The sequence below is a fragment of the Grammomys surdaster genome, unplaced genomic scaffold (genome assembly GCF_004785775.1).
Source record: "Grammomys surdaster isolate TR1022 unplaced genomic scaffold, NIH_TR_1.0 126048, whole genome shotgun sequence".
In the NCBI taxonomy this organism is placed as follows: domain Eukaryota; kingdom Metazoa; phylum Chordata; class Mammalia; order Rodentia; family Muridae; genus Grammomys; species Grammomys surdaster.
The window spans coordinates 693,448-703,697 of record NW_021620860.1 but is presented as its reverse complement, the minus strand read 5'-3'; the positions used below and the strand labels follow the sequence as shown (position 1 = coordinate 703,697).

The 10,250-nt window shown below is 50.7% G+C and overlaps 1 protein-coding gene across 1 annotated transcript in view; it reads right to left on the bottom strand.

The window, feature by feature from the left end:
• Tns4 (tensin 4) overlaps window positions 1-8,250 on the bottom strand; it is a 16,241-nt gene extending 7,991 nt beyond the window's left edge. Inside the window, exons 1-3 of the mRNA XM_028755185.1 lie at window positions 7,824-8,250; window positions 2,479-2,857; window positions 770-1,194 (exon numbers count right to left, since the gene is read on the bottom strand). Coding sequence (XP_028611018.1) covers window positions 770-1,194; window positions 2,479-2,857; window positions 7,824-8,250 — 1,231 coding nt within the window. The remainder of the gene's footprint in view (window positions 1-769; window positions 1,195-2,478; window positions 2,858-7,823) is intronic.
• Between the last annotated feature and the right edge of the window lie 2,000 nt (window positions 8,251-10,250).

Sequence of the window (10,250 nt, the reverse complement as noted above, 5' to 3'; positions counted from 1 at the left end):
AGAGGGAGAGGGAGAGGGAGAGGGAGAGGGAGAGGGAGAGGGAGAGGGAGAGGGAGAGGGAGAGGGAGAGAGAGAGAGATCCCTGAATCTAATTTCTTTCCTTTTGTTTCTTTTTTGAGCATGACTACTAACAAGCCATAAGTAACTCCCTTAAACAAACACCATCCATCAACCATCAACCTCAGCTCTCCTCTCAGGGGCCCTAGCATTTATAGACCCTCTGAAAAGTTCCTTCCCAGAATTCCAAAGTCACACAATTGCAGAAACTATCTGCAAAAACTATCTGGCAAAATCGTGGCCCTGCTAGAGCACGAGGCAAATCATAGTTAGCTGCTCCAGATAATCTGAAGCAGCCCCAGATCCCACACCTGGGATTAAAACAGAAACACTTTCTTATACTATGTCTGTGTTTTTAAAGCACCCCAAATTCCCGAATCCTCACTACAAAAGTCTCCTCCGTTCCTCTGGCTGTAGCTCAGGTATCCACAGCGCCTGTTTTCCGGGCTGCCTGAGCCTTGAAGGTGCCCTACAGATCTCTTCTTCATCTGTCACCTACTAAGCGTCGCTACCTCTGTGATGGCACTACTCTCTGATAAGCCTTTGATTGGGCCAGTCTTTCTAGTTTGTGTTCATCTGTGTGTCCTCACAACGCTCACATGCAGTGGGTAGTCAATAAAAGTGTTAAGATGCTGTTGCCAAACCCCCTTGGACTTTGACTAGTCCCCTTAACTATACTGTGTAATGCTGGAGGTACTGGATTACAGCATACCTTCTGGAGATGCAGTGGGAGGAACATCCGGCAGAGTCTTGCTGTGGCTCTTGGTGGCCTGAGAGAGGTGGCCGGGAGATGTAGCCCTAGGCTGGACAGAGTCTTGGTGTCCTGGCGTCCGCTGGGCTGGGGGAGACTGTGGTTCTGGGCTCCCATTGATAAGCACGATAGGTATGTCCACTATGGAGTTGGTGACAGACGGGGGGCAGCTACTCGCCTGCTCTTTAGCCACTGGAGTAGACTGGACTGCTTGGGGCTGGCCCATGCCCAGTACGGGGTTACGAGGAGCCTGGGCATCACTAGGTCTCACACACTGGGACCCTCGGTCCAGGCTGTGGAGGCTGGAAGATGAGCTGGCTGGACTTCCCAAGGATCTAGAAGATGATGGATAGCTGGAGAAGCTTGAGTGGGGGAGGGACTGATTGCTGCAGGAAAGAGCACACAAGAGGATTAGGGTGTTGGGTGACAGTGACTTGGGGTCAGAGATAGGTTCTAGAATCTAGCCATCTGGGGGCCCTATCTTGGGTCAATGAGAACATTGCATATACCCTTGTCAAAAACTCAGAGTAAAGAGAACCCTCATCTGAATTCTAAGGGCTGCACCAGGGTACAGAACCTTCCTAAGTTTCCATTTAAACTAGCCAGTGGAGTTAACCTCCAGCAGGTTAGCCAGGTCTGGATTTTCTGCTTTCCCTACCAGGTTGGTCTGATAGAAGGGTCACAGACAGCAGCATCTTCCTTACCCATGATTCTCAAGAGCGCTGTGGGGACAGGCTGCTCCACCTAGACTGAACATGTCTTGGGCTGATGCAGGGGGAATGTTCTATCTGGAGGAGGTCATCTCTACTAGGTGTCTAGGCCAGCAAGTATAGTGGTGGGACCCTAGCTCCTTTGCCAGGGACTGCCTTGGCATCGCCTTTGGAGTTGGTGTGTGGGACTGAGGTCCTGTGGTTTAGTTGTCCTGAACCTGGACAGGCTGCTGTGCATTTCTGTTGTGAGGCCTAAGAACAATGACCTGGGACAATTGAAAGGCCCAGGGGGTTGGTCTCTCCTAACTAGGCTTTGTGAGTACCAGAGGTGGGGAGGGGAGTTGTGGAGGGGGGTTAGGGGAGAAGGGGCTTTCATTCCTAGATGCTTCACCTCAGGCCCCCAAGCCTGTGTACACCTCTGAAATGTACTTATTTTTAAGTCATGTGAGTGTCATGCCTGTGGAGGTCGGAGGAGGGCACTGGATCCCCTGGATCTAGAGTGGCACAGATGCTTGTTAGCTGCCATATGGGTGCTGGGAACTGACCCTGGGTACTATGCCAGAGAGGGAATGCTCTTAACCATCGGGCTACTGCTCCAGTTCCCATCCCTAAGCTCTCAAAGTCCTTCCTTAGATGGGTCATGTGAGGGCTGGAAAGAAAGCAGGTGAGTCTCTTTAAAGTAGCTCTCTATTCTCAAAAGGTCAAGAAAGATGGAAGCCAAAGGTTTAGCACACACTGAATTATGTTCTAAATGCTTTGAGGGGAACTTGAGCTAGAAACGTGATACTAGAAAAGACAATCTCCATGCTTCTTCTCTTCATGCCCATGCATTTGCTCACAGAGCAGGATGCCCTTCTAGTGTGTGTGTGTGTGTGTGTGTGTGTGTGCGCGCGCGCGCGCGCGTGTGCGTGCACGTGATACCATGCATGCAATTGCGGTCTGAACACAGACAGATCTTACCTTCCAAACACATAGCTGACATCTGATACAGGGCTGGCCGACAGCATAGAGACCCTGCTGCCCCGATGTGGGGCTCTCAGCCCTTTCTCCCAACCTGGAGGAGTTGCCAGTGGGGAGCCTGAGGCCCTGCTCTCCCGGCAAGGGATGGAACTGCTAAGGGAAGAAGGAGTGTGGGGAGAGGGACCCCTTCCCTGGTTCCCAGAGAAGATGAGGCTCTCGCTGCTGCTGCTGCTTCGAGTCTCTCGGGGGATGTCCCTGGAGAGGAAGAGGCCACCACTGCGTGGGGAGCCAAATGGTGGGGTGACACATGGGCTGGAGCAGCGTTGGGGACCGTCAAGGCATCTTGATCTGGTGGAGGTCACTTCGATGTACTTTATATCTTTGGGGGAGGGGAGAAAGAAAACACTGCTGAATCCTGGGGGCCAGAGAGAATTGTTGCTTCCTCTCCAGACTTGAGGTGGAGCACTGTCTGGCACAGGTGGTGGAAACTGGGGGTGCACAAGCTGTCCCCCTTCTAGAGGGTCACGAATCCTTTCTGTGGCTTCCCAGGATGGAAACTAGGGTAGAGCCCTGGAGAGCACTCAGTTTACTAAAGCGCCTCGTCCCTTCTCTATCCAGCCTGCCTGGGGTATTCATGCTTTCTTCCTCACAGCCTGGTGAAAGTAGCCAATACTTTAGGCACACAGGGCTGGTGGATTGACTCGGGCATGCTGGTTCAGGCAATGTGGAAACAGGCTGGCTCTGCAGTCACAGAAACTTGGGTGTGAATCCTGACGTCAGCACTTTCTAGCCAGGAGGCACTGAGTAACTTTCCAGATCTCTCTCCACCTCAGTTTCCTTATCTGCAAAGCTGTGATCTAGACTCAGCCTCCCAGGGTGGTGCTGAGGACCAAACACAGGATGGATGGAGTCTGGCTCATGGTGGACCTCTTCAAGGAAGGAACATTCCCCACCAGTTGCCCTTGGTAGTCCAAAGGAAGCCCTCTCGCTGGCTCACAATGGGTATCTTTGGCTGAAGAGGATGAAGTAACATGATTTGGGGAACTACACTGTAGACTCTGAGAGGAGAGCTGAGAGTGAGAGAGATTCTTCCAGGAAGCTGGCAAGTACAGTTCACACACACACACACACACACACACACACACACACACATAAACCTTTTGAGACACAATCTATCCCCAAACTCCTTAAGTAGCCCAGGATAACCTTGAACTTCTGATAATCCCACCTCTACTTCCTCAGTGCTGGGAATCACAGATCTGAGCCACCGCTTCTAGTTTTATGTGGTACTTGGAGGATGGGGGATAGAACCCAGGGCTTTATGCATGCCTGGCCAGCCCTTTACTGAGCTACATTCCCAGCCCTAACGTCTATTTTTAGAAAGACTTTATAGTGTTTATACCCATAACCACTTCTGACCCTCACACTAGCCCTTGGGCAGACCAGACATCGTTTTCACTGAGGCAATCGGTGACTGGAGAGCATGTGGGAGTAGAATTGAGGTTTCTCGCATAACTTTTACCAAAGCTAGGCAATTGCTAGCACACAACATAGTTGCTACCTGTGCTGTTACCGCAGCTCTATTCAAATGCTACAATCCTTAAGTAACAAGAACTCAAGGCTTGGCTAGGTTAAATTAGCTTTCCAATGCCACACAATGGAAGGCATGGAAGAAACTCCAATTTCTGCCCTTCAGCTGTGGTAGGGGCTTTTTCTAGGACAAAGAGGAACTCTTTGAGATCTCATTTTAAGTCCTTCCTGATGCTTGTTCTGCCCCAGTGTGGGTCTCTCGGCCTGGGAGGTTACTAGCCCTCAACTTCATGAGTCTTAAAAGTATCTAAGTCCTTGTATGGGAGCTGAGTAGGGCGGGAGGGGCTCTGCGCTGTGAGTCACCCCCACACTCCTTGTCCTGAGGTAGATGGCTGGGGAGGTGGAGGCTCCCACCCCATCTCTGGGGTGCAGCCGCTGTTTACAGGCCTGTGGGGCAAGTCCCGGCAGTGTAGGGTGGATGTAGGCGCCAGCCGCAGGCCTGGCCGGTGAAGGGAGGGCATGTGGGTGGGGGAGGAGAGACAGTTATTAAACAGCCTGCCCTTGGGACTGGCAAACAGCCTTGCCTGGCAGAAACTGCTGGAAAATGAGATGTGGGGACCTGTTCCAAGGATGGGGTGGGAGGTCGCAGAGAGGATAAGGGAGATGGTGTTTGGGTCTAGGAGCCAGGAGCCCTCTGGGATAGTGACCCTGAAGGACAAGTATAAAGAAAGGTGATCAGGAGGCAAGGAAGGGGGGTGCTGACCAAGTTCTGGGGTAAGAGAGGGCTCGGCTGAGTTTCAGAGAAGTTTGTAGGTTGCCTCTCAGCAAACTCCAGTTTAGGGAGAGAGACAGGAACAAGAGGATTAGAAAGCCTGACCGGCCAGACAGTAGGGGGTGACTGAGGACCATGGCTTCCCTCCTCGACCTCAGTTAACACATCTGTAAAATGAGATCACTGTGATTTCCCTCAGCCGCAGGGACATACATCACAGGGGCTAATCTTCACAAAAGGAAGTCTGTACGGCTCTGTCTAGAGAGGATGATCAAACTCTGTGACGGTTGAGCTTTAACCAAGGGAGGAGAAAAAGGATCGTGAGCCTCTGCTGGTTCCTGGGGACAGGGTCCTCCAAAGGAGGATGGATGGGATGTGTGGGGGCTGGGGAGAAGGGTAGTATCCACACTGAGGATGTGAAGACTTAAGGGATCTCACCCAAAATTATGTGCAGTGTCCTGGGCCTGAGGGTGCTTTCTCACCAGCAACAGTGGCCCACAGGAGGGTCTGGGGAGGCTGAGAAAGGCATAGCAGGCATCTGCCATTCTTGGTGAGGGGAAGAGCAGTTTCCTGAAGGGTGCTGATTTAGTCTCACTGTCTTGGGAGGAAGGGGTTCTTAAGTAGGAGAGGCATGTGAGCAGTGGAAGGAGGCAGGATTGATACTAAGAAGAACGAGGGGGTTGAGTATGCCTGTAGTCCTCCAGAGACAGTGGCTGGAGGTTGCCTGGTTGCTGGTTAGCCTGGGCTACAGAGCTAAGACTTTGTTTTAAAAAGGGGCATGGGGGAGGCGGGGAGAAGGGCAGAGGGCTGTCAGGGCTTTCTGGCCACTGCCAGTTTTTGTTTGTTTGTTTGTTTTTTGTTTTTTCTGTACTCCTTGTTCCCCAGAGTTGGATGGACCCATGTTTATAGTGACAGGCTGTACCCAGAAAACTTTGAGGATGGGGACCCCTTTGCCATTTGCTTACCATCATTCCTTCAGTGGAGGAGGACGTGGGTTGGGCGTCTACCCCCACACCCCACCCTATGCATGTGGACTTCTAATACCGATCTTGTCCCAACTGGTTTTGGCTGGGTGGAATCCCTTCCCTGGGGCATGAACATTAAAACCCTGGGCTGGCTCCTGCCAATGGTAATTAGGTCTAAAGCGCTTCCCTGGCCGTGATGTGGCCATGACTGGCCTGCAGCAGGAGAAGACTGCTGGGGAAGTAGATAGCTCTTTTCTTAGGCCTGGCAGGACTAGGGTAAGCAGTGAGGCCAGGATCCCCTGCTGGGTGCAGGAGGGCCTGGGTGCTCTTCTGGCTTCTATCCCAGAGTCTAAACTGACTTAGGGCTGGCCGAATAGGCAATCTCCGCTCTACCATGGCTCAGTGCACCAAGACTTGTGACAAACAGATTCTTTCAGGTTAAGAGCTCTTTTTTGTTCATTTCGTAGATGAGGAACCAAAGATACGGAGGTGATGTCAACAGCTTACGTAAGGTCCGCCTGAGCCCAGGTTAGATGGGTTCCTTATTCAAGCCCATGTTAACTTAGTCGTTCATCTGTAAAAAGGGGTCAAATTCTCACCTCAGTGAGGTAGGATAGGAGGACTGAAGATTCCTAACTAGTGCTTTGGAAGGAGAAGGCAGGAGGAAGAGGAGGAGGAGGAGGAAGAGGAGGAAGAAGAAGAGGAGGAGGAGGAATTCAAGGTTATCCTGAGCTACTTAGCATGACTGAGGCCAGCCTGGGCTACATGACATGCAGTCTTTAAAAAAAAAAAAAGATTCTGTAGAAGGCACTCAACATAAGAGTGGGGCCTGGCACGCAGTAAGTACTCTGTAAGTGAACGTTGTCCTAGATCCAACCGCACCGCCTGGCTCCGGCCGTCTGAGCCCTGGAGGCCTGAGCTGTCAGTCTGCCCCATAGGTCTGCCACTAGCCACCTGTCATTCTCAGAATACTTGAGATTTTCTATGCATGGGAAACTGAATTGGCACCCAGGGCTTTCCAGATTCCCTCGGACTGAGCATATTGGTGTTGGCTTGTACCGGCTTGTTAAAGAGCTAAGACGGCAGATTTCACGATGTTGTCTAGCTGGTTGCTGAACACGGCCATTATTAACAATCACATCCTGCAAACTGATAGTGGAATAACTTAGATTCAAAACAAACAAACAAAAAATGCTGACCAGGCGCAGTGTCCACGAAAGGAGATGGAGTTTTAGGGACTAGCCTGGGCTACACAGAGACTCTGGTCTCAAAAGAAAAGAAAGGAAAGGAAAGGAAAGGAAAGGAAAGGAAAGGAAAGGAAAGGAAAGGAAAGGGAAGGAAAGGAAAGGAAAAGACACCAAAACAAAAAAAAATCAAACCTCTAAAAAAAAAAAAGCAGACACATTCTAAATACATACATTCCCATTATTACCGTTCTGTGTGCTTTGAGGTTATATAGCTATTGTATTGGTACAGTGAGATCGATTTTTTCAGTAGCTTGGAACTGGCCAGGATGGGACAATTTAGACTATGGAAATGGTAGATGCTTCAAAACAGGACTTCTTCCTCCTGAACGGTGAGCCAGCGTCTTTTCTCTTGAGTTCTATGTCTGTCCCATCTCACAATTCCCAGCTTAGACCTTTCTCAAGAGATGTTCCCCTAAACAGGGGCTAGGGCCACCTAGAACTCCTATGATAATTTCAGGGGACCAAACTTAGACTATAAAGAGAAACATCAAGAACTTAGGTAAGTCCGAGGACCCTGCAATCAGGAAGCCTTCACTATGTGCATGTCAACTGCTCACATGGATGAGCATATTTCAGTTCCCATAAAAAAACACATGAAACTGGAGTCTACCAGTTTTCAAACTCTGGACCCAGACAGAATTGTACAGTGAGAGAAACTTGTATTTATACCTTTTGTGCAACAGAGAAATCAGAAAGGTCAGAAGCTTGTTTAGGGCTGCATAGTACTCCCCACAGGACAGGCCCACCTGTGCCTCAGATTTTGTAGAAGAGCTCTTATTTGATTGCGATCTGTCCCCCAGCTCCCCTCTTGGTTGTGCCCCAAAATCTTACCTAAGGCTTCAGGTTCCTCCTTCTTGTTCCTTGAAGTGATACTGTTGGCAGACTCAGCCTGGGGACCAGCAATCCCAGAGGGAAGCAACTGGAAGGTGGGGTCTAGCTCAAGGATCATCTGGTTGAGGGCCTCCAGTGAGAAGTCAATGCAAGAGTCCAGATCCTGCGAGCCCCCTGAGGCCTGCTCCCCAGGGCATTGAAGGAGGCTGTGAGCTTTGGCCTCAGCTTGCTGGACCTGCTGGAGCCTGTTGGAGCTGCCTTTGCAGAGCGTGGGGGCCATCAGAGGCTGGGTTCCCCAGCTCTCTGTGGTGTAGTAAGGACACAGGGCTGGGAGGCCAGGGCTGGGGGTTGGGTGCAGGGCCATCCTGGATTCCTCGTGGGGAGTCAGGCTGACCACATGACCTCCAGCCAGCAGGGAGCTGGACATAGTGGGGCAGCGAGGCCAGTGCTTTACCTCTGGCTTCCAAGCAGCCTCACTTCTCCCTGGAGCTAGATCTTGCTCACGAGGGCTCCAAGGACCTGAAAGACGAGGGTGGGATCTCTGTAGGTGAGCCCCCTGCCCAGGGTCTCAGGGAAAGACAAATTAGCTCCTTCAGTTAAAGGCTCACTGGGCTCCTGGCTCTGACACTCACTGGCTGTGTAAGTTTGGACAAATGAATTAACTTTTCCCCAACTTGGTTTCCTTATTTAAAAAATGAACTAACGCTAAAAATATGCTCAGGACAATGCTTGGTACAGCCGAGCCTATGAAAGGGATGGTTAGGTGACTTAAAGGGATGATTAAGTAATCACTTACGATGTCATGCACAGATTTCTAGATGAATGCTACCCAGTTATTTATGAGGAACTACCAGGTTCATGAAGCCCTTTCAAGTCCTTACAACAACCTTATGAGGTAGGAACCACTATTATCCCATTACACAATAAAAAGAATGGTTCAACTGTCACATTGGCAACCAATGTCAGAACAGGACTGGACTCTAGGCTGCCTGCTGTCTGACCTTCTGTCCTGAGGCTAGTTGGTGAAATGGATCAGCAAGCAGGCGACCAGGTATGCGTAATATTGCAGGGGACTCAGGGACTTGGAGGAGATTCTGTGGCACTGGTAGGGATGACAGCAGGGAGGACTTTGTGGAGAAGGGGACATGCAAAAGTGGAAAAGAAGGAGCTAGCAGGGCAAGGCGGGTAAGACTGAGGAGGCAAGGAAGTATTCAAGCAGTAGTACAGCTTGTGCAAAGGCCCAGTGGCCAGATGGGAGGTCAAAGATATCCAGGAAGCATGTGTTTGGGATGGAGGGACAGGGTAGAGCCAGTGGACTGTCTAGGCTCTGCCAAGACTCACAGGCTCAGGACTGACAATTCAAACCCTGGAGGTAAGAGCAAGCCACAAGAATGTTTTGAACAGGGTAGTGACGTTGTCTGCTGACAGTCACTTCCCTGGGGGCTCATCCAGAAAGAAAAAGAAACATCATAACTTTATAATCTTCTCCATGTGAAAAGTTCTTACTATTGTCTAACCTTGATGGTTGTTTCTCATGGATTGTTGTTGAGGAGGAGGTAAAAGGTTCTAGGACAGCCTAATGAGAAAGCTGGGTGGAACAGGGACATGCTGACCTCAATCCTTCTGGCAGCTCTGAGCTTTGTTGCCTGCCCACCGTGTCAGAGCATGAAGCTACAATGTGCTGCGTGAGGAACCATTAAACAGTTCTGGAGTTGAGTTAGAAACTGGGGTTCATGGACTATGACATCCTTAGAAGGGGTTTCCCAGGTACCGAGCACCCGTCAGGTACCAGGCACTGGTCAACATGCCTTACGCAGCTGCTCCCGGTAATTCAATCTTCTTGAGGCCCTAGCCTATGGTCTCAGTCCATTTTACCCCCAGAAGATACCCAGACTCACAGAAGTTAAGAAAGCACCAGGGATTAGGTGTGATGCACACACCTGTAATCGCAGCACTAGAGTTGTACAGGCAGGAGGAGCTACACAGCCAGTTCAAGGCCACCTTGAGATAGATGAGTCCCTATCTCAATTCCCCCATCCCTCATCCCACAAACCAACCAATCAAATAACCTACAGAATCCCAAGAGGCTTCGTATTTGAGATTCAAATCTAGGCCTTGGACCCTTGTAATCTTAACTCCTTAAGCCACATGGAGTTCAAAGGCAGAGGGGTCACAGAGGGGGCATGGTATGTATGCCTAATGATAAGAAGCCAGGCCTGTCTGACCACCACTCCCCCACCCCTCACCCCAGGCTCCTATGGCTATGTTATCAGACTTCTTGGCTGGGTCCTGGAAGGGGAGAGGGGGACTCGTGCTGGTGTGGGGAAGTCATGTGGTGAATCAAATCCACAAATGGCAGTGGAAGGGAGCTGGCTTCTGATTGTCTTCCTTGGGGGCAGCTGAGGACACAGAGCCCAAGACACAGCT